The 25085-nt window shown below is 40.7% G+C and overlaps 1 protein-coding gene across 1 annotated transcript; it reads left to right on the top strand.

The window, feature by feature from the left end:
• Positions 1–292: 292 nt before the first annotated feature.
• On the top strand, positions 293–25085 carry lmo1 (LIM domain only 1). Its single transcript, XM_020632476.3, has 4 exons — positions 293–1135; positions 15169–15382; positions 23122–23247; positions 24566–25085. The coding sequence occupies exons 1-4, from the start codon at positions 1114–1116 to the stop codon at positions 24669–24671; spliced, it is 468 nt and encodes a 155-aa protein (XP_020488132.1). The 5' UTR covers positions 293–1113; the 3' UTR covers positions 24672–25085.

Genomic DNA, 25085 nt, shown 5'->3' with positions numbered 1-25085 from the left:
GCACATTTTAGGTTTGCTCCAACTGTACTAGACCCCGATGGAGGAGCATCTCTCTCTCTCTCTCTCTCTCTCTCTCTTTGACACGCGCATCCGCGTCCGTGCGCACGTGCATCAATACAACCTTACGTGCATGCGCGCTCTCCCCTGCTCCCTCTCTATCATGCACATTCAGACTGGCAGGCAGACCAGTCACACGCACACATACACAAACAGGCACGAACAAGCACGCACACACACACACACACACACACACACACTCAAACACTTTCCCTTAGCTGTGCTTTTGTGTTTTGTCAGAATTAATGAGAAAAGTTCCCTTGCCCTAGGGGTAATTAGTGTCCTTGGAGTTAAATAAGCTAATACTTAGACACCTCTGGCACAAGCAATTATGTTTGTGTATTGAATAATTGATTCAAAGAGGGGGGAAGGGCTGCTAATCAGATCTGAGCATAATGAATTGATTTAATTAACAGGGGAATCCGAGGGTCTCTGGAAACTGCGCGCATTTATTCAGTAGCAGCCGAGGCGAGCGCGGCACATAAACTGGGAGCGAGGCGGCGTGAGTTTGCTTTTAGCACTTGTCACATTTGCAATTGGATTTGTTTGAATATAGTTGCTGTTTGGGAGCAAATGAGAGCGAGAAAGCGAGCATATTAACAGCGAGAGGAGCTCAGCAGTTCAGTCTGAGCGTCTGATCCGTCCGTGTGCGCACAGTTATCACACATAGGCGACACTAGATTTATATCGCTTTTCATTGTTTTGCCTTTTTTTTGACTCGCATGGAATTTATCAAGAGCAAGAAACGCTGTTTGATCGCTATTTATTTACGTCGCAGTTCAGCCCGGATAGTGGGGATCTCGCCGCGTCTATAACCGCGTATTCCGTGTTTGAATTATTATAGATAGTAGGGAGAGAGAGAGAGAGAGAGAGAGAGAGAAACGTGCAGACGATAATACATCTTTCCAGGGTTTTTTGATTTATCGAGGCGTAGTCTAGTCAACCGCGCGTTTCAAAGCCATTTCCAGGAGCAGCAGCTGTGAGCAGACCGAGCCGTGCAGCCTGCTGGAGCCGAGGACGGATCGCCCGGGGAAGGACTCATCGTTCCTCAGGACGATGGTGTTGGACAAGGAAGAGGGTGAGTAACATCTCCGGCTTGTAGGATGCAATAACCTGGGGACCATCACACGGCAAAACTAGTGACATTGTATGTGTTTACCCTGTGCACCCGCACCCTCAGCTTTGTATCGGCTCTGTCAACCTCATTTACCAGCGACAGGGTCCGTGTTTTCCGCGAAGAAAAACCTGCTCACTGGCTGCTTTCTGCACCGTGAAGTTACACAAAGAGCGTGCCACTACCGACAAAACTGGCGTTAGGAGTGGGAGAGTTGCATGTTTATTTGGAGCAGGTTTTGTCTGATGTGTAACCCGGAGTTTTGAAGAGACTCCACAGACGCTGCAGTGCATGTGGCTCCCTTTTTTTTCCCCCTTCCCTCCTCTCTTAAGTGCTTTTTGCGTCTGTGAAGTTAGCGAGGCAGCCTTTGACATCAGCACGGGATGGGAGATGACAGCAGAGTGCTTTTAACTTGATTGCAAATTATGGATAGCGCCGTGCAACGCTCGCTCACTCGCTTTCCATCCAAATAGGCCTCCTTGCATTACTTATCTATTTCAATGTATTTAGGTTAATGGGTGAGGCAATCTAATTAAATTTAATTTAAATCAAACTCGCCTCTAATGACGTCCCCATTCTGGATTAAACTGATGGAAAGATGTGCAGTGCGTTTATCCCTTTCAGGTCTAGAGGGTGCACAGTATGTATGCATTTTAATACATTTATGAAACACGATAATAATATTCAAATGGAGACTTGATGCATTTTAAGTGCTTTAGGAGTTTGTTTTTCTTCTGTCGCTTCTCTAAGACTAATTTGAGGGGTTTTTGCAGACCACCTGCTGAGATACACAATAACAACCTTCTCTGACTTAAAAACACATTCTTTGATAGTTGTGTTTCCTAAAGTGCAGTATCCAGCTTTTGCACATTTGAGTTGAGCTGGAGCTCCCCCTCCTCCAAAAGTAATGGATGCATTTGCAACCCATTATTTATGTTTGAAAATGGATATTTCAAATCTCTCAGCAGCGCATCCTTTCACTTACACATCTAAAAACCAATAAAAGGTCTACGGCAGAGACATAAATTGGTCTGTCTAGATGAATCAGTGTTGTGCTGCAAATGTACCTAAATTAACTCAACTGTAAATTGTCTCCTTTGGATGTCTGTCCACCTAAAAGTTCCCTATATGATTCATGATTCAGATTGCTTTTAACAGTTATTGGCTAAGCAATATGGTAAATGTACAAGGTGATGCAAATGGCATTAGTGGGAAAGGATGCACAGGAGCATGTAATGCAGTCAATACTACATTAACTACTGATGCCCAATTACAGAAGCAGGGAGAGTGGCTTTTAGGAGCATTAGGACTTGCAGAAAAGCTGAGATCACCTGCTGCTCATTGCCTAAAAGCTTCACCCTTTATTTGCTGGTCCCGAGCAGCAGCAGCATTTTGGCCATGGTTGTCAACAGAGCTGTGTGGATCTGCTCTCTTTCATTGTGGTTCCTCTTAGCGTTTATTGGCTCTCAAGTTATAGGCTTGTCAATTCAACCTTCCCGTCTAATACATCCACTTACAGCCTGCACAAATGACTGTGTGTTTATGCAGAGAGATTGAGGTGTGGGTCTGTGTTTTGGACGCATGTGTCGGTTTCGGTTGATTGATTCATGATAAAGTGTGTGTGTGTGTGTGTGTGTGTGTGTGTGTGTGTGTGTGTGTGTGTGTGTGTGTGTGTGTGTGTGTGTGTGTATGAATGAGTGCCTCTTTCTGAAGTGTTCATATTTTAGTCCTTATGAGTCATATAAAGCAGATCATCAGTGTGTCTGGTCTCGGGTTCAAAGCCTTGGATCATCTTTGTCAGCAAAGCTTGTGATTGTTTAACAGACTGGTGTTGAATTTTCACTTCTCTTTGAATAGTTTGCAACCGTTAGTGAAACAACAGCAATGAAATTAATAATCATGTCTCAGCTTATCATAACAACATTTGAATTTGATCACTACGAAGAGTCATTTAAATTCAACTTCAATCAGACCGCAGTAACTTGTAGCTTTGATCATTAAATATTTCTGATACATGTCTTATGTAGCTTTCTGGCTGTATTTTCCATTGTTTCTGTCACAAACTATACAGATAATAACGTGCAAATATTGTCATTTTTTGCAGATAGTGCAGTTTTAACTTGTTTCACACTATCTGTACATCACAGAGTTTAAGAGCCCAGAGTTGGACTGTAAAAAGCAAACAGGCACTCTTCTGTTAAATGACTTCATATTCAGGGCATCCTAATGCAAAGACACTCATGTTTAAACTCCCTGGCAACATTTCACTTCACCTTCCGATATTAAGGCTCAGATTTGTGTCTAATTTAAGAGTTAAAAAAGCAACTCAGCCACCCCCCCTCCCTGCGGGAAAAGAAAGTGAACTGAAGGCAGGTTTTTGCTGAACATTAACACAACTACAGTACACTACAGACCTCAGCAAGCAGGGGAAAAAATAATTCCTCAGCGACTGATAAATGTCTGGTTACCTTTTTTTCTTGTTAATTTATGACCCTGTTATCATCCTGTCCAGTGAAATTCGCACATTCATAAAGCATGTGATTGAAAAGCAATGCTTTAGATGAATACAGACTGCTAACTGTCGGCTTCTGTAATAAAACCTGGGCTTCAGGCTCCGATTTTTATTTTGAAATAATAAGAATTGCTTCATTCTTTACCGCTGTTACCATGGTAATACTGTCTTGTAGCGATGTTATATTGATTTAGAAAGTGGACAGTAATATTTCTTTTCTGTTATTTGGTTTCTGAGGGTTGATTTCTAATTTCCAGCTGGAGATTACTTTTATATGTTCTTTAAGACTTTTTCACTTCTCCAAAGGAATGCAATTTGCTCTCCTGTATTTGCTATTTTCTCAGCTTATTGGCTTGCTCTGACTTCAAAATTAAACTTGCCCATTTCAAATATTGAAATTATGTCGGGTTTTTGTGCTCTGGGCCCTGAACAATATTGCAAACACATTGCTTCGTTTGATATTTTCTTAAGTCACCACTGTTTTTTTCTTATTATTACAGGCACCTGTATCGCCTCTGCAGCACTTTTCCAATTTAGTCTTTTACATAGTTGTTTTCTAAAGTTATGAATGCAACCTGTTGTTCACATAGAAAAGCAGGAACAGCTCCCTATTTATTCGCACACAGGCAACACAAGATTATAAAAACACTACAGTAGGAATCCATCTTTCCTGAAACAGTTAAGATTAAAAAAAAAACAGGATTTACTTTGCATGGACACATAATGTTTTGTTGTTGCCCTGGCTGCTTTGGCCATCAATATTATACATTTTTTCCCCTATTATTCTGTTGAGCTAAATTAACACATAATTAAATTTCTATAATTTTCGGTGAGTGTTTCCGTCTAATCTATCTGACTTTCAAATGCAGAATTCCGTCTGGAGATAATTTTGCCTGTCACCACTACACCTCTAGATGCCTATCAGTGCTGATTGTTTCACATCTTTGAGTGCTGGAGATGTGTATCATTTTCCATAATTTTAGTGCGATTCAAAGGAACTGAATTGAGCCTTACAAGACTCATGTCAGTGAGCTCGCACACCTGCCTTCCATGTAAATGGCTGCACTCATCAGTGTGCCTCGCAAACTCAATTATGCACTCTTAAGCTGTAAGAGCATTCCTTTCATTATAGCCAGAGGCTACATGCTAGTGTTATCATACAAATTCTCACAAGATCTAGCTACCACACATGTCACAGGAAACAGGTTGATCCTTGCTGTGCTGTACAGACTCTTACTTCTGTTGTCATTTACTTTAAATGTTTTATTTCTCAATGTCAAGTGGGGGTTCAGGTACATTCCTGAGTATAGAAGGTAGCAGAGGTACAAGTGCAACATTGAAAATTAGATGAACAAATAAGAAACTTTAAGCCGCAAGGGCAAAAACATATCAGACTGAATGTTACAAAAAAAAAATCCTTTTACAAAATCCACGAATGTGCTGACAGGTTGAGACGAATCGATACTTTAAACCACATTTTACACCACCTTGGAGAAACCTGATGTCTTATTGCAAGGTCTGAGACAAATGCAGACATGTACTCAAGTACTGCTGACACCTGCTGTTCTCCTACCATTCGTGCCTGCAGAAAATAAACCTCACTAACATACACTGATGAGTCAGTCTCAAAAGTATCAGTGTCTTTATCATACAATGCAGTTGAAATGATGAGATCCAACACAAGCATTAATACAGTTGATCATTTGTTTGCACCTGGTAGCAGGTCTCACTGCAAAGTTACCTCTTAAGCAGCTGTTTATATTGATCTGTAAAAAAGTATATATACGTCTCTGCAAACAGACACATGCACACTTCTGCTGCATCTCATATTTCTTTGGCTAGTGAAGGTTTTTATGCACCTGTTTACCTATTGTGCGCTCGCTGATCTGACTTGTTTGTCATTCTGATGCACTCTGAACAGCTTATTCTTTGCTCTCTCTGGAAAAATCAACTCTCCTTTATTCTGTCATCATAGGCTTAGTAAAGGCGACAGGAATGACGGGAACGTGGTATGACATGCAGCAAAGTTCTCGAGATGAGCAGATGTCAAAACTACAATGTCACCAGCTTTAGTGTCTTTGGCAGCTGAGTACAGGAGTCAAAAGGACCAGAAACTGTAACTGAGGAAAAGCTACCTGCAGCGATCAAACAACATGTCACCTGTTACACTCTTGACAATAAGAGCACTTTGTATACACCTCATTGAAAATCTATAACCTACACAGCAGGGTCAATGTCAGGCTTTATAATACACAAGTGTGCGATGATGTTGTGCTACAAAACCTTAAAACTTCTTAATCATTTGTTGTGATATACAGATTGAAGTTTATGTGTTTCAAAAATGTGAGTGTTACGTAAACAACACTGTTACAGATGCCTTCTATATGTAGCATCCATTCAAGCATCCAACTTGACTATTAGCTTGTCAGTGTAGGTGGAGAAATTATTTGAAGGAGACACTTTTTCGAAATAACACAAATCTTTCTTTGCATATTCTCTAGTGTAGGCCAATAAATCTGCAATAAGCTAATATGACATTTATCAACTCTAGTGTGTATGTGTGTATTCTGCAGGCTTTTGGGGTCTGGACATGGGTTAGTGTGTTATATGAAAATTGTAAAGTTCCATCAGCTTCTTGTAAGAGTCAGACGTGCACAATTTTGAACACACCTAGGAAGCAGCAGCTGACAATTTGCCCATGTGTCCATGTGTTTGTAAGTTGTGTACATGAGTTGTTGATTGGGTTAGGACCGGTCCCTGCTAAATGTTAAGAAATGGACACATGCAGAAAAACTATACAACTACTGTTATAATAGTTCTAAAATTAGCTATATGAACTGGCTCGCTGAATTCTCTCTTTAATGCGCACATCACAGTGCCAGCAGGAATTCTCGCTGATGCCATGTTTTCCATTTGCAAAAGCTCTGATCATTGTTGTTGAGGATTTTTCGTGTGTTCTCGGCACTGCTGGTGTGATTCTGAGGCTCTGAGGATGGCAGTGTTGACTGGTCAGTAAAAGGCACTTTGTTCTTGTTAGTGTAGGGAGCACAACCGCCTCTAGGGGCTGCTAGTGGGACTTTTAGTCTTTCAGTTTGTTGCACTGTAAATGTCTTTGAAACACCAGTATATTGTAATGATTAGTTTTCAATAAGAAGCTTTGGCCGTAGGTTGAACAAAACAGAACTTTGTTGAATCTCAAATAGGGGAGAATACAAAAGTTTAACTACATGTCGGGTTAATGTAGACAACTAGGAAAGTAGGCATGTACATGCAGCTCTTTTTTTTTTGTTGCGCACACACTCATATTATATGTAGCTCTGATCAAACCTAAATATTTCTCTTTTATTCTTGGCAAAAAACAAAATGTCTAATGCATGTTTCTTTAGGCCAATCACAACAAATAAAAAACCTCCCCAAAGCTTATTTTTTTTGTTCATAATCTCAGATAAATGAAACATGTGACAGTGATCCTGTTGGTAAATAGACCAGCCTGGGATGCCTGCTCTTAAATAAGAGCCAACTTGCTGAGAACTAATCTCTAATTGGATGACCTTCAGTAAATCAAATCTTTAATAGCTAATTAAAGTCTGTGAGTAAGGGGGTAGTTATTTTTTCCTATTAAAGCAAGTAGATTAGCTTTTGGATATTGAAGTCTGTGTTTCCGTCACAGCTTAATTATGATTTTTGCAACAACAAATTCATGCAAAAACAACAGTTGCCTTCCAAAGAAATTCCCACTGAACTAGATGAAATGTTTATGAGCACCTTAGACCCTCCTGTATTCCAACCAAAACTAATTAATTTTACAGTATTTTATTTACCTGGTCATCTCTGTTTGAATTGGCAATGGATTTAAGTCAGTGACAAGAATGAGTCCTCCAAGAAAGGAGTCCATTAATAAAAGGAATTTGTTAAAAAAAATAAGATAACACTAAATGTCATCTACAGTATTCCTGTCTTGTGAATAACTACTTCAAGAGACAGTTAAGTTTAACATCCCACATGACATTACACAAACTGTTAAGAAGCTTGCTTTCCAAACTCCACCAAACCACACCCCCCTCATTATTTACCCCATCAGGTGCAGCAGTAGAATGACATTAGAAGCCTGTGCTGCCAAATAACTGCCCCCCTGTGGGGAATTTGCATTATTCAAGATTAAAGAGCCTCACACAGTGTGCCTCAGTATGGTGTTCCTTCTTCCCTTCCATTTTCCACACACTGAGGACCTTGAATGGCACACCTGTCTCCTGGCATATCCTTTGAAATAATAAGTGTGCGGTAATTGCTGGAGAGTGGGAAGGATTTTGGACACATCACTTCCTGACCTCGTGAGTGACACAAACTTTAGAGGGCTACATTTATTCCTCTGCAAATGCATTTTTAATGCAGACTAAAAGTGTTTGTGCATTATTCTGTTCTGGGCGGCGGAAGGTGGCTATGACAGGTCTAATGGTTGGATTTTTTTTTTCTTACTTTGTCAGGATTCACAAAGTGGCAGATAAGATTGCCTTGTCCATCAAAAGTTTAAAAGTATATAGTTTGAGAGTAGATAGATTTTTTTCGTTATTCAATCTCGAATGCAGACTAAAAAATGATCTTGCACCTTGTGTATAGGGAGTGAAGATGAAGATGCATGCACCCTCTCTGTTATTGACAGCTTGCACTTCAATGAAAAATGGTAAAATGGCAGCTTTAAAGAACTAAACACCTCAGACCCACAGCAGACAAAGCCTAACATCACGCCCACATGTGATTGGCTTGATGCAAAACAAAATTTTCTCGTTACTCTGTCAACATTTTGACAGTCCCCCCTCTTTAAGAGCTCTCAGGGGTTTATTTGGGGTTACCCTGCATAATAAAAACCATCAGTGTTTGTGTCTTTTCTCCTCCTCCTTGTTCATCTTATCCCCTCACTCTCATTTTCTCGCCCCTTCTCTCTCTCTTTCTCTTTCTGCTGTTGACAGCTTACCTTGCAGAGCTCCAATCTCCCCCCTACTACTGAGCGACCAAGTGTTGGAACAAGTCTCCTTCTGTAATAATTTGGAAACTCAGCCAGTTTCATGTCTTAAAAAAAAAAAGCAGCAATGAATTTAATTAGAAAGCTGTTGCATATCTCTGTGATACATTTCTTTTAATTAACCCCATGTGAATAAATTAAAAATAATAGGGGGCTGAAAAGTGTGGAAAAACACCCTAATGAAGTTTTCCGTTAATTGGGATGGAGTCTGCTGCCAAACCACAGTGAGAAGTGAGCACCAGGAGCTAACAATGCCTTCTGTAATCCTCAGAAAAGGGCCCAGGGCCTTCGTGCTGACTTCAAGTGTAAGAAATGCACCTCTGACGTGATGGAAATGACCGTGGGCCGGGAGAAAAGGCAGCCCTGTTCCAGGCTGCTCTGCTGAGACTCCCCATGCCGCGCTTGAAGCCGGGCCAGTGTTATTGCAGCCCTAATGCGGCTGACTCATTTGGAGCGGATCAGGAGTAATTATGGTAGGGAAAGTGGCTGCCGACCGTGGGGGTCAGGACACTTGTAACATGTGAAAAGAGCAATTATTCCAGGAGACAAAACCCTCCCTTATCCCGGGCAGTGCCAGGGTCAATGCAAGGGACGGCTGGGCTCCGTTTCACCGGGGCTTATTAGCCGCAGCAAGCTGCAAAGTTTGAGAGAGTGCATCTTGTTAATGAACATGAACAGTCCCCTTCTCATCTGCACCAGCCCTGTCTGCTCTCTCTCTCTCTCTCTCTCTCTCTCTCTCTCCTTGCCGCTTACTGTGGGTGTTAATTATGTCATAATCATAGCATGCATACAGTCCCAGAAAGCACCTGACAAACCCCTGTATTCATACACAACCATCTGGAAATGTAGCTTACAGTGCAGTAACAGAAGGCTCTCACAGCAAATTAAAGGAAAAACAGTATCAAATGTTATATGGACTTGGGCCTTGTAAGAAAACTACCTTATTTGAGAAGGGAGTGTGTGTCTGTGCTTTCTCTCCGTAGGCGTATGTGTGTGAGTGTTTGCATATGCTTCAACTAAGGACAGGAACATGAATCACATAAATGGATCAGTGGTCTTCATTTTGCTTATCATTTATAGTACACTCATCAGTCTTCTTTCAAAGTGACATTTGTATTCTAGCTGATTTTTATTATCACCAGATGTCTGGTGTTTTTGTCTTTTGGTAACAGGGAAACACGTCCGTCCATGGGCTCAATTACAGGGATGACAGAAGCTGAATGAAAGGAGCTGATTCATGCACACAATGGGAAAGACATCTGCATGAGATCCCTATTAACCTTAGTGGCAGATATCCTGGATTAAGGACACACTTTTATCATTTTATTTGGGATTGCCATGGCCACAGTGCCTAAAGAGGTGGCTGAGAAATAAAAAAATGGGGTTTAATTTAGCCCCTGCACCTTCTAAATTGCAGAATTGCTGAGAGGTTTTAAAAAAAAAATTTTAAGTTCCTCTTTTTCTCAAATCTTGTTTTATCTCTTCCAGTCCATAAGAGGGATACAAACATTGTTTGAAGATGACTTGTTGAGTCATGTAAGGTTGATGATGTGGTAACCTTGCCTAGCAGTTGGTAGATTATGTCTGTGTGATGTGCTTTGCAAAAGTGCATTGACTTGAGTGATAGTAATGACAAATGTAGTTATTTCAGATACATGTGGTAATTTGGTACTATAGTGTCTCATTTTCCTGACAGTGTGTATGTATGCACCCTGCTGGTGGCTAACTCCGTCTTATTTGCTGCAGCTGGGAGTTGAGATTATAGGGGCCCCTGAGAGAAGGCCCACCCAGGGCCAGCTTCCACCTTCCTGAAATCCCACCTCCCTCCCCATGTGTCAGGAAGGCTGAGTGATTCTCATCAAGATCCTTTGCCTCCCATTGAACCAGCAAAGTCTGTATCACACCATGGCGTCAGTGCTTTTAATTGATCAAAAGACATTAAAAAAAATACAGAGAATCAGATGTTACAGTCCCCTGTGCCATTAAGGCTGAGTGCCTGAGAGAGCAGCTGCTCCTCTGGGAGCTTGTGTGTAGCAGCGTCGTGAAGAATACTGTGGATTTGTGAGTCTGTTTCTTACAGTTTTGTCTTCTGCACAGTTAAGTAGAAATGGAATAAGCAGTTGTTGAGTCACCTATAATCGATCAACATACAAATTATTTGGAAACAATGTTATTCACTTTAAAGTCTTCAAATCAACAACCTACAGGTTCCACTTTCTCAAATGTTATACTTCCTGCCTTAAGTAAGATTAAGTTGAACATCTTTGACTTTGGACAATTGGTCAAACAAAATAAGCTAAATGACAGTGAGATGAATGTGAGAAAATGTGATCAGTCAGCCCATTCAAAGGTATTGTTATCTGAAACTTTTTTATAATTCATTAATTGATAGCTAATCGAAAGTAAATACATTTTCAGGGGGGAAGAAATCCATCATTAGCAAGATCCAAATTATCTTCTATCGGGATTTGACACTTTTTATAATCATATAAGGTGGTAAACTGAATGTTTTAGGTTTAAGACTCTGCTTTAGAACAAGCTAGTTTCAGAACCTACAAATGATCATCTGATTCACAGATAAGTTATTAACTTGCTAGCTGCAGCCTTACATAAACTATGTAGAAACACAGAGATGATAACTTTGGCTGTGTACTTAACTTAATGTCAATTATTATTTTGTTTTTTTTTTATATAATTTCCTACTTTTTCATCCATAACACTTAATACCAAGAAACCAATCTTCTATTAGTCTCCATGACATGACACGGCAATGCTGACGGCACAGGGACTCATAGGATACATGTTAACATGAAGGTATGCTGCCTTTCATCCCAGCATCTGTTCCCTTAATAATATCAACATGACATGCCAGTGATAATGATGAAAAAAAAAAAATAGTACAGAGAAAATCATCAGTCATTTTACACCTCTAACCCTTGTCCAGTCCGAGGAGATGTGGGTCTGGCCTGGCTGTGTTGTAATTGTATTTCTCTTAACAGCAACACTTCCTGGAGTGCTCCAAACAGCAAATGTTCTCTTAAAACCTTAAATATATCAAAAAAGGTTAGCAGACTGATGTGATTTTTCTGATAGAGGTAACGACAGAAGTCTAAATGGGGTAACATAGAAATCGGATGCTATCTCTATAATGGAAAATACATGCTCTGACAGACTGCTTGGGCTGAGAAAAAACTAACTGTACATATTCTTGAAAGATACAATCTGAAAGAAAGTAGATGGATGGAAAAGGGGAGAAATGACAGGCCTTTACACACAGTACTAATGGCAAATTAAATTCCTGCTCAGGATGGATTTTTGGCAGGGAGAGTGCTGTCTCTCCACTTTGAGGGCTAAAATGCATCCCTAGTTGGAGAATGAATTGTGATGTTGAGAGGCATGCTTTTGGTGACATCAAATGACACTGGAAGGTCAGTGGCACTTGTATCTGTTAAATGGATTGGATTAAGTGGAGGCTGCCTCCTAGTCTGCTGCTTCCTTTCATAATGCAGCTTTTCTTTTCAGGGAAGCTGCGAGCATGGGGGGTGCTGTTCTCCTCCACAGTTTCACAAGGCGCCAGGAGTGGTGACAGGTGCAGGGAAATGTCTCGTGGCATTAAGGGAATTGAAAAGACATTTACTTTACACACTCATTTTTTTCTGTCACTGCTCTTTGTTTAGGAAGTTGGGGCTAGTGCTTGGTACACCACTATTAAAGCTGTTTTCCAGAGGCTGCTATGGTTGAAGACATCAAACCAATGTTTGTTCCCTGCAATGTCGCCTGGAAAACAGCGTCAGTTGAATGTGCAAACTGGTTTCCTGGCAGACATAAAACATTCCTGCACTGAGGAATCTCTCTTACAGCCAGGCTTGAAGAAACCCAGGACATATACACGGAGACAAGGATGTCAGATTAAGTGCTAAGACAGAAACCCGGGTTTCACAAGAGACACAGACAGAGCAAAACAAAGTGTGCATCTAATAGAGGAGGCAAGCAGCAAACAGCTATTCCAGGAATAGTTAAGCTTTGGCCCTTACAAACCTGATGTAAAACACACCAAGAAATGTTTAAGGAGTGTGAGAGCTGGTGTTGGTCTCAACCAATTAGGAGTAGTTCTCTTGAGGTGGAGGAACGACCTTTTTGTATAATTAGTTATCTTATTTAAAGCAAAGATTTTGAGTAGAATAACTAATTAGGTGTCATAAAAGGCAAATTAAAGATTTTGGTGATCCCCAGGGGATTGCAGCAACTCCTTTCTTTGTCTTTGCACAGGCTTTAAAGCACACACATACACATGTACACACACACACACACACACACACACACACACACACACACACACACACACACACACACACACACACACACACACACACAAACACACACACCTCATTAAGACTGTTTTTAGTTCTGTAGAATTCTGTCAGGCCAGCACTGTTGGCATACCTGCAGAGAGCTCCCCTAACAAGCCGTGAAATGCAGGTAGAGGAGTCCACCTTTAGCCAGTGTAGCTTGAATTTGAAGCTTTTTAGCTTCATTTACACTGAACATTGGTATTTATAGCAGGTTTTCTGATCCTAATGTGCCAGCTTCAAGGGGCCTGGTATGGGAAAAGTGGGGGGCAGAACACTAATTGATGGCTCCCATCGCCAGCAATGAACCAATAAGCCTCTCACTTTCACTTCTGATAAAGAAATAAGATGGCTCAACACCACCAGAGCACTTACTGACACATAAACCAAAGTCATAAATTTAACTAACAAGCTCTCCTGTTTCTTTCACCTCTTTTTTTTTTTAAAGAGGAACCGCTAATTATATTACATTCATAGCTTTATTGATGTGTGGATGGCCAGATTGCAGAGCAAAGCTGGATCCAATAAGGCACTTTGTGAGTCCATCTATGTGTGCAAATATGAGTGTGTGACAGAGAGAGAGAGAGAGAGAGAGAAAATATGCGTTTCTATTCCAAAATAGTCCTTTGAAAAGTGGTGGAAGGTTTTTATGAAAGAGAACGAACCTGACAGGCTTAGCAGAGAAAAAGCTGTGCACTGTGAAGCAGTCCCCTGTTGCCAGCTAAAGTTGTGTTTATCACTGAGTAAACCACAGAAGTTACTCTTAAATAGCAGCTCTAACTACACAATGACCCCCATTCACACTCAACAGTACACAGTTGCAATCCCATAAAGGCATGACAACTTTATCTAGTCTGGACAAAATGTACCTGCGCACATCTCCAAAGTGCAACAGTTAACAAGTGACATTTGGTACAGAACTCTGTATAACGTGTCTGTAAAACAGGCATTTATAGATATCCACACACACATACTAAATGCTTGCCTAACCCCTGTCATGCAGAGTGTCCAGCCTTTTTTTTTGTGAGAGAGCGAAATGTGTTTTGAAAGTGGAGTGGCAAGTGGCGTCCACTGTGTGTTCTTTTAGACGGATCAATAGCTCAGTGTGTGAGAGAGTGTCTTAAGAGCTGTTGTCTTGTGCTTTCAGCTGTGGCAGACCTGTTAGTGCTACAGAGGGGAGCTGCACACCCCTGCCTCTGTACCACCAGTGGCCTGAGGGGGGCTTTTAGTCCAAACACAAATGTCAACCACACATACACTATTAGTGTTTAGTGCAGTTATTAAATGGACTTTATTTGTCCTTTAGGAGGCTAAAAGGCGTGCTTAAAGGGGACCTGCGTGACAGCAGGGCAATTTGCGAGTTTGGTAACTTAGGCTTGCACGTTGCAGACACATGAGTACAGATAAGTGTAAAAGGAGGAAAAGACTGTAATGCTCTGAGTACTGTGTGTGTTTGTGGTTTGCCTGTGCTAATGTGTGTGAGGCTGTGCAAGTGTGTCCCTGTGTGTGTGTGTGTGTGTGTGTGTGTGTGTGTGTGTGTATGTAACAGAAAGCGAGTGTATGCTAAAAGGCACTTAGGCCATAACATATCTCACCGGGGTCTGGTAGCAGCATTTTTGTGGTCACAGGCTTTTTAAAAGGTTAATGTTAATCTATACCAAACAAAGCCCATGAGGAGCTTTTACAGCTGTGAACAGTTGAGTGAAATGGGCTTTGATGAAATGGTAGGTAACAAACGTGCTACGCAGCTTGCTGTAAATACCACAGTAAGCAAAATAAACATAGTGTCTATTATCCTGAGGAACACACACGACATGCCCCTTACTCGGAAACCTGCAGCAAGTGATCTTGTAACTTTTGTACTACAGCATGTTCCTGGTGGAACAAGTAAGCCAGGGCTTTATAGTCCAATGTGACCTGTGTGCCTATCTACATGGAAGAATGTTTTCTTTAATGCATATGAAGCAGGTAGGCAGTGTGCTGTGGCCGCTCGCGCGCGAGGCCAGGCTTAGACGCCTCAAGAAGCAGCCGGCTTATCAAAAAGAGAACATGAAAAGTCACTCGTGTTCCCGGGCCGTAAATCACGCGTGGCTGTTTGTCTCCTTATCACTTACAGGTGTGCCGATGCTCTCCGTCCAGCCCAAAGGGAAACAGAAGGGGTGTGCCGGCTGCAATCGCAAGATTAAAGACCGCTACCTGCTCAAGGCCCTGGACAAATACTGGCATGAGGACTGTCTCAAATGTGCCTGCTGCGACTGCCGCCTGGGGGAGGTGGGCTCCACCCTCTATACGAAAGCCAACCTCATCCTTTGTCGCAGGGACTACCTGAGGCAAGAAAAGACACACACACAATCACCTCTGTACACTCACAACAAGCACAAAAGCCACGTTATTCCAAGAGCTGTGTGACATAAAAGGATCACAAAGGGTTTGTTTTTCTCCTGATACAGCGTTCTTTGCTTTTTCAGTGTTTGTTCCCTGTGGCTCCTATTTACAGTAACAGCTCAAATCAGTCTAAATCATGCAAAGATAACACAGTGACACAACTTCATCATGGCAGAAGTTAAAATGAGGAGAGATGTAGTCAGAATAAATACACTAGAAAGTTATGTTGTTGGTTCAATTCTCTTTTTTGTAACTCTTAAATTCTTAACACTTCTACATTGCTGCCTGTTTCTATTTTTTTCACACTTTATCTTCCGGCACTTTATACGTGATGTCTGATATAAAGTTAGTTTTCATGTTTTTTTTATAACCTTAAAAATCTCTTCTGGGTCTGGTTTTCATACAAGCCATTTGTAGGTTTCTACCACACTCACACATGTGCTTTTATGTTTTCTTCATGCGCCTTGTATTTTTATTCCTGTGTAAAATCAATAAATCAATATTACTGAATAGCTACTAACTTATTCTCTAAAATCTAGCACAACCACAGCAATGGTAACTGTTGTAATAATTAGATCAATTTTACTAATCACATCATGTACAAAACCAGCATGAAATACAACTTAATTCAAATAAAATCACAGTTCAGATAACATATCTTCAAACTGCTTCACAGCAATAATAAATTGGTACTTGGTCTATACATTTCTATTAATCAGTTTTACTTTATTGGTAAAATATGGAAAACGTGTATTTCCACTGAGCTAGGTTTATGTTTAGTTTTTCAGTGTTCTGTTAATATATTCATCTTTTTCAGTGTTTACATGACAACAGAAACTCCTGTAAAAGAACTAACCCTCAGCAGTGGGCTGTAAGACAGCACCCAGCAGGCTTGTTGCTCCATCAGTGTCTTTGGCTCGGTATCTCCCCCTTCAGATGCCCCTGCCATCTGTTTGTTAAATTAAACATGACCATTTCCTGGGCATTAAGTCACATTCCCAATGAGATCCTACCATTTATCTGAGAGAGAATCCCCCGGGGGGCGACTTAGGGATGCCGGTGCCCTAAAACCCCCCACCCTCTCGTTAAACTCCCTGTCCTGCACTGCCCCACCTCCCCTCCTCTGTTTCCCTTCTGCCTACTTGTCCCCTCATCCCAGCTCATTACCTCAAAGGTTTCTATCAGTTTATAATTTATTTAAAAATATATATTTAAAGCAGAATATATAATTTTGTATTACTTCTAACTTCCTAATCAAAGACAGCCATAATTAACTTGGTAATTTTCTGACCTCACTCATGGATCTCGATGACATCTCACTTATACCTCAGCTCCTCCTATGACCTGGAAGAAGCCCGCAGCCCACTTGAGAGGCGCTTAGGGACGTTACGTTGAGATAGGCCATTACCATCCATCAGTTCCCACCCACAGTTAATGCTTTTAAGATGCAGTGAGAGGTCCACTAAGACCTGATGTTGCCCCCAGAAGGGGGCAGATGGTGCAGATGAGGTAATAATAAATGGGCAAACGACTAAGAGAAGGCAAAAATGATGAAGCTCTGAGTTTCACTTGGTAAAATACATCTGCTGAAAGGACAGCAACCCCAACCCCCCCTGAGCCATAAGTGCCTAACTGGCACTGTGAAGGGAGAAGGAAAAGCTTTCTCACACATTAAACCAGTAAGATGTAGAGGTCAGAGAAGGGATGAAAAACTGAGAGTGACATATGAAATCAAGAGTTAGGAATAGTGAAATAAGAATAAAAAGGAAGGAGGAGGAGGAGGAGAGAGCTTTCTGTGCTCCTCTGTTGCCCCAGACTGCCTAATGAAATCCATCCCACTCGCCTGCTCTTCAGCCTGCGACAAATGCAGAACACTTAATGGCTAGAGATGCTTGAGATGAATTCTATTATGGAACAAATTAAAAACCTTGCCTTGCGTATAGGGAAGAGGCAGTTTGAGAGTATTTGAAAGAAGGGTGATGCAGTCTCCATCCTAGTTCCTTTTCATTCCTTCCTTTCCTGTGTGGAAAGATGAAGGCTCCCCTTAACCTGCAGTAATGAAGTTAAATCTGTGCGCTGAATTAGCCTCCTGCACTTCATTACAGACAAGCCAGTGGATCAAACACACTTTGGTTATTTCCCAAGGTTTGGAACCCTGCCATGCTCACATTAATTATTATAGGAGCTTCATCTGTGATTGTCCTTCACTGGCATTAGCAACTTATTGAATGTACTCACGCTTTCCTGTATCTAACACAACCATCACACACAAACATTATAATGCACACGTACCTTTAACTGTGTCCTCCTGTGCCCTCCAAACTACTCCACAACAAAAAAAGTTCAGTTTTTAATGTCCCTGACTTTCACTTCCCAGTATCAAGAGAGTTTTCTTAGCAACTCGGCCACACTCTTTCAGTACAAATGAGAATAATAGATTAATTAGTGATTTCCTTTATGTCGAGGGCCCAGGATGGTGCGACTTCACCAAAGGGGTTGGCAATCTAGTCATGGTGTGATCATCAGGACTTCAAGCCTAAAATCATTTCATCTTCTATTTCATATATTAGAGAGGACATAATAGTCATCTTCTTATCAAAATGTGGTATAATTAACTGGAAGAGGAAAAACGTTTCAGATAATGAACATTATAAGTTATCCACAAACCAGTGAAATAGCAGGGGGACGATGATAGCTTCATCTGGATGTGACTGTTTTTTTTAATCTGTCCTCTCTGAACTACTTTTATAAGTAAAACAATTTATCTCCTCTTCCTCTCTGGGAAAGATATCACGCTGAACAAAAAAGGGTTTACACTTTTAAAAGAAACAACTATTGGGGAGGGTCAGAACATGCGATGCATGCATTAACAGCTTTCCTTTTTATGAAACCTGACAAACCCCCGTGCAGGCTAGGAAGTCTCAAAGAGCTCAGAGAACAGGTAGAACACTTCAAGAGCAACAGCCCAATCTGAGGGAGGCAATACAGAGAGGCAGATGATGCAGTGAAGCAGCTTTAAGGGTTTGAAGTTAGTGAAGCGGAGAGTTAAAAGACCTAAAGAAGCCCTTCTTTTCTCTACAGACCCCCTGTAATAATTCAGTAAGGCAGGAAGCAGAGACGAGCTTCTTTGCATTCCTGCCATCCAGCTCTGCTCCCAACAACCTACATCTGTACACAAAGTTTAGACGTAAGCTACTTAATTTGAACTCTTTAAAAAGCATAGTGTTGTAAAAGACATAGGGTTACATGTTGGCATAAGAAATTATATTCATAATTTTGAGACCTATGGTTGACCTACCAAAAAGAACGTTTTTTATTTATTGGAAAGTTCTTTAAATAAAAATACATCAACATTTAGAGATTTAAACCTGATGCATACTAATACTTACTCTTAACATGAAAGGGTTTATACAACTACCAAAAAATAAAATGGTTTACATAATTAATATCAAACTACAGCGCAGGAGGCTCCTAAAAACACTCACTCCAAGCCAATAAGGAGCCAACCAGCTCTCACTTTAAACTGCATAATCCCATTAAAAATCCAAACAAAGAATGTCTCAGAGGTTGTGAAGAGCAACCCTGAATCTGCACTTCTAACCCTCATATCCATACAAATAAATCATAGAGGCACTTCTTTAAAAAGAAGACGTTTGTGCTTAAAACCTTGTTACAGTGCTGGTGATTGTTCGATAAAACTCAATGGGCTCATTGAGCAACTCTGAACAAGAAACACTCATATTTTCCAGAAACTCACCTTTAACACTTTATTTAACCCAAAACTCACAAGAAAAATAACTGTGCTGATGTTTAATAAAAAAAAACACTTTCCTCTGAGGAATATTGATTTATGTAATCCAAATGACCAGGGAAATTGAGGTGCATGAGCCACTGCACTCCTACAATACAGGACATGTGTCAGAACAATGCATGGGGATTCTGCAGAAAATAGTCTATTCAAACAAAAAGTCCATTGTAAATTTAATGAATTCATGTTTTCATGTTTCATGTTTCTTTTTTTCAAAAGAGGATCTTCTGTTCTGTGAGGGCACTGTTAAAATGCTGCGAAGCAAAGACTGCTGCAGCTGTACTAACATAGTTTGTGTATATGACGTTATGTACGTAGTGTAAATGATGTCTTAAAGAATCCCTGAGTGAAGTCTGGTAAAACATAAAACCTTCATCCTCCATGATCACTTGTGTAGATGTCATTAGCTCTATAGATAGCATGTCGAGTATATCGTCCATTCTTTAGCACAAGATGAAGGTGATAGCTGACCTGTGCAATCCATTCAAAATGCTCGAATGGGCCTTATCTTTCCTAATTGATTTCACCTTGTGTCACTTCTAATGTACTGCTCACTTATGGAGAAATATGTTGCATTCTCTGACATCAGACCCTTTATACCTTTACATTTGCCTCTTGATTGTGTGTCGGTGTGAAGCATTCATGGCTCGCTATGCACAGTTCCACCTCAGCTGTTACTCATGAGACTGCAGCAGCGATGTTTCAACTCTGGTTGCTTTTAGCTGCATAGGAGCAGGAAGGGAAGACTTTCGTGAAAGTTTCAACTGCAGCTGTAATCTCTTAGCAGGAACAGCATAATTAAACCAAATGTAGATGCTACTTTTTAACTCAGACACATCAATTGTTGGCTGAAGAACTGTATGAAAAGTTAGCAACAATACCAGTGTTTCCCCTACCATTATATTAGGGGGGCGGTCCCAGGTCTCTTTTGATTCCTGCAGAGATTTATCACAGACCATTACGCCTGTCAACGCAGAAAAAGATCAACAATCAATCAGAGAAACAATAGGATGCTAGGCTAGGTAGTTCTTTGAAACATAATATACATCTGTTAACAAAATATGATTTAGTGTAGCAAACATATGACAACATGAATGTGTCTGAGGTGGCGGGAGACCGCACACATCTCCAGAGCAAATCAAATAGTTTTCCAAATCAAGAAATTGGAGCGCAAAATACAAATACTTGCAGTCTTTTAAAACAATTTAGCATTTTAGTAATCCAGTTTTATTGATATATTATTATTTAAAGCTTTGTAAAAAGGGTTGTGAAATTCAATTTAAAAACATGTTGTTCTGCTTAAAGGCTGGGGAAGTTAAAACACATCCTTGTGTAGTTGGGGTTGCATTAAAAGGTGGGATGCTCCAAAACAGTTTTTTATAATAACAAAAAAATAGAAAAGATGCTCTACCAACTTTTTATTTGGTTATTTGTTTGACAGAACCAAGATATACCTGAAAGAAGAAAAACAGAAAAAAAGAAAAGGTAACAGCCTCAGGAGTCACCCACTGCTTTGACTGAAGGTAGATCTTAGTGTAGGCAGCCAACTGGGCTCCCCCACTGGGCATTTTCACAACCTGTATGTATCAAGTGAGCACCATGTCCACAGCCCAGCGGGGTGTAATGGAGATGGGTTAGAATAATCCCACGAGCTGTTAGAGGTCTGTGCGTGTCAGACTCTGTAAGTGACCAAGGCTCTCCAGGCTCTTTTATAGCCACAGTTCCCTGAAAGAGAGAAGAAAAAATCCCCAAGTGACCCCGTGGTGTAGTGTATAGCTCTCAGGTGTGGTGAAACCCGGAGCAGACCTGGCCACTGGACTGTTTTGGATGATTCTGGACAGGTAGCAGGAAGAATGATATGATGTCCAAAGGGACCAGTCCCTTGAGGGGCTTGTGAACAAAAGGGAAATCTAGTAACCTGCAATTTATTTAGACACGCACTGATGCCATTTATTTTATTTTCAGCTGAGTTTAAACTTAGAAAGACATTTAATAGGGCTGGATTTGCATGACACATCTCTATCTCTTGTGTCTATTTCAGAGTGCTTTGCAAGTTTTAATTGCCAGGTCATTTTTTTTTTTTTTGAGAAGAGAACTCTGCTTCTGTTAAAAACCTGAGGAACAGTAAAGTAATCCTAACCTAAAACAAGCAGAGCACTGACAGAAAACAAAAGCTGGAGTTAGCATCGGCTAGGGTAGCAACCAAGTGGATCTGTTGGGTCAGCTGAAGCTTACAAAATAATGTCATTCAACATGAAAGTGCTTAATTAAGGGAAGCTCAGACTTATATTCTCTGCAAGCACTTTACTGTTGTTGCTTGCTAATATCACAAAATAAATGACCTGAAATCGATTCTTCTTAACAGTAAGTGAGGACACAATACATCCGCATGGCCTTTAAGCACTGCTAGACTACTGTTAGAGTGAAGAAGAAAATATTTCCAGTGAAATTAGTGGATTTTATTTAACACTTTTAACAATACTCTGAGAGATATCAGAACTCTTGAATTCATCATGTTACTAAAACAAGTAAACAGACTTGCCTGTATGTGTTTGCAGGGAACCCTTTGTACTGTAATAAAAACATCGGCATTTTCAGGCACATTGATATTGAGTCGATTCTGGATCAAAGTGTGAGAATTTACTTGGGGGGGTGGGAAATCGTTTCTAAAAAGATCCTTGTAGACAAAAGCAATTTATTTGTTGGTGCCCGTTGTGTGGCAGATGTCGGCTGTATTTACAGAAACAGTAACCAGTTGTAACAATGTCTCTGTTTAACACCATGTGAATCCCTCTCATGGAACATAACAACCTTTCTCCCTCTGTTTCTGTCTCTGCCGCTCCTCTGGGGCAGCGGCTCCTTATTAGAAGCATGGCTGCTGGATAGACGTTTTCTTTAACAAGGTGAAAGCAACTGAATGGGACTAGCATAAACGAGGCGGAATATCAACAGTGTGACTCCTCTGTCTGAGCCCTGCATGTTTGGGGAGAAAAGTGTTTAACATACTGTTGGATTGGCAATCTGCTGTTGCCTTATCCCCTCTTGCAAAGCTGTGAAACGGCCCTTCTCCTCCTGCAGAATATATAAATCTATCTGGGCTTCAGAATCTCCAAATTAAACATAGGGGCAGGCGCTTGGAAAATGAAAATGTAAATGTAAATCTGACTTCGAAAAAAAGCATTTCGGTTCCTTGGCTTTGAGGAGAAAAGAGATCTACACGAGTGCCTCTTTGCTCTGTTTGTGACCTTTATCATTTGGCTCCTATCTAATAGCCCTAAACAAGCAGCAGCAGCCATGTTTTAGCAGGGAGTTGTTGGCGTTTGAATCATTTGTTAACGCTTCAAGGTTAAATCTCTTATCATTGTCTCAGCCTGTGAATGAAAGCGCAAGTGGAGAAAAAGATCTTTGTAACAAGTCTTTTGAACTTATGACTACATTACAGAATGTAGCCCCTTGTGTAAGAATCCAGCTGGCTTTGGTTGGAGATATACTCATTAGGTATTTTAGCAGTGAAAAACTTTGAACAATTCAAATGCTTAGCATCAGATGTGTTTTTGCTGCTTTTGTTTCGTGTGAGGTTGGGTTGGGGTTCTTTGAAGAAGGAGAGTAAAACCATGTGATCATTTTAATTAGACCATTAGTAAAGAATTAAGATCTATGTTTGTGACTCTTATTTACAAAAACACCAAGTGACTGCCAAGAAAGATTTGTGCAGAACATTCAATGTATTTTGCCCTATTTTCCCTTCCATTGCAGCATTTTTTTTTTTCTGCTATTGTTCCTGCTGTCAGTACTTTTTTATTTCTTCGCTCTTTTATTGCGTCAAGGTAAAGGGAAGGTGTGTTAATCTCTGTCTGTGCTCTCTCTGTCTTTCAGGCTCTTTGGTACAACGGGGAACTGTGCAGCCTGCAGTAAACTGATCCCAGCCTTTGAAATGGTGATGAGAGCCAGAGATAATGTTTACCATTTGGACTGTTTTGCCTGTCAGCTTTGTAACCAGAGGTAAGAATGGGAGATCATAACTACACTACCACATTGCCTTCTTAAACATCATGAATGAGGTGTTAAAATGGAGAATATCTTAGATATTCAGAGTAGAGATTTTTTTTTGGGTCTTATATCAATACAGACCTCTGAACAAGTCTGAAATTATAAAGTTGTGTATTTTCTTCCTCTGTTGGAAGAATATAGGTTTATTTTATGCTCTGCTAATTATTAGTAGTCTGCCAGTAGTTTGTCCTTTTGATGAGTAGCTCTGTAAATCTTTCAAGCCAGATAGATGTAAAATTAGATCTTGTATTTTTATATTAGAGAAGGTATTGAAGCTAATGCGGGTGCACAAGGGAGAATATACCAGCACAGGTGTGAGGTGGTGTTTTTTTTTATATATAATAGGAGCCATTAGGGAAAACCTTTGGTATGATAAACATTGAATCGGATGTACCCAAATATTGCTTTTTCCCATTAATATACTGTCAGTAATGGCAGCACTCTGGGAGCAGAACGTCCTTTGCATGCTTGTCAGGGGTGCTGTGACCCTGTTCCTCCACACAGCACAAGCCCATTAACCTTCTGCAGGCCACATTCAGTTACCATAGTGAACACCTGCTGTAAGGGAATTATGACTGCAGTTTCTCTCCTCAGCTGGCAGACATGAAGCCAGGTCTCATCTGGCACACTATTGCCATGGCTGTTCAACCAGCCTGGCTCATTACTGAAGCCAAGCTATACCCGGCTATATTCTTATCTTCACTCCCCCTTCAGTCACATTATGGAGCAGTCACACAAACAAACCAAATCATAGTGTAGAACATCAGTAGGCCAGGCTGCTGTGTGTTATTTTCCCTCTTTAATTCACTGAGACTGAAGAGGAAAAACCTTCTCCAGCACTGGAACTAAACGAGTGTGTAAAAAGCGAACCCTGTGACAGAGTTTCTGTGGAAACTCTCATGGTGCCAGTTGCTTTTTTTTTTTTTTTGCCAGGCCAAGGAGCAGAGTTGACCTGCCTTTCATTGGCTGCCAGTGCTCATGTCTGCATGCTTTGAAATGATACGGTTGTAATCTACTTTATTTTGAAGCCACACATTTATGATGACCATCAAAACAGGCTTTGAACAGGACAAGGCACAGTGTCAGTTAAAAACATCTTTAACCAATTGTGTGCAATCAAGCAGAATCATTATTACCTGCTGATCTTGAATGCAACACTTTCCCTGCCAGAGCAAAGCACAGCAGTAAACACACTAACAGGAACACAACCCTTTGTCAGTATGCCAACAATTGCCTTTGTGTTCTTAATGTTTCTTTTCTCTGCTTACAGGTTTTGCGTGGGGGACAAGTTTTTCCTAAAAAACAACATGATTTTGTGTCAAATGGACTATGAGGAGGGCCAGCTGAATGGGAGCTTCGAGACGCAGGTTCAATAGTGGGAAACCTTGTGGCAGCAAGGATCGGCTCCACACTTTACACACGAGATGGATGTTCTGCTGCACTTGGAAAAAAAAAAAAGACAAGCGTCTGTCTGCTTGCCTGCAATACTTTTTAAGACCCCTTTATCAGTCTCGAAGGACTGTGTTGTATATGTATAACTTTTTGCCCCTCCCACACCCCAACACTGAGCAGTTACAAATTTTGATGTACAGTTGTGCCTGCTTAGCTGAGCACTGTATTGCTTGTATGTTTTGTGAAATTTGTTTCCGGTTTGTTTGATTTTCCTTTCAGAAATGGTTCATTGGAGGGTATGTACAGTCTGTTTTCTCTGTATATATAAACTGGAACATTTATTTTATGAAATGTAATGCAATTTTATTACTAGTGTGAATTAAAGATTCTTAAATGTT

Source organism: Labrus bergylta, chromosome 3 (assembly GCF_963930695.1).
Source record: "Labrus bergylta chromosome 3, fLabBer1.1, whole genome shotgun sequence".
NCBI classification, from domain to species: domain Eukaryota; kingdom Metazoa; phylum Chordata; class Actinopteri; order Labriformes; family Labridae; genus Labrus; species Labrus bergylta.
Note: the sequence above shows the minus strand (reverse complement) of the source record. Positions and strands in the feature narration are given on the sequence as shown.

What these genes read in the sequence shown, in the direction of transcription:
- lmo1 (XM_020632476.3), top strand. Translation starts at nt 1,114, where the DNA reads ATGGTGTTGGACAAGGAAGAGG. An exon ending in GGTGTTGGACAAGGAAGAGG is followed by an intron (nt 1,136 to 15,168) that starts GTGAGTAACATC and finishes TATCACTTACAG; the next exon opens with GTGTGCCGATGCTCTCCGTC. An exon ending in TGTCGCAGGGACTACCTGAG is followed by an intron (nt 15,383 to 23,121) that starts GCAAGAAAAGAC and finishes TCTGTCTTTCAG; the next exon opens with GCTCTTTGGTACAACGGGGA.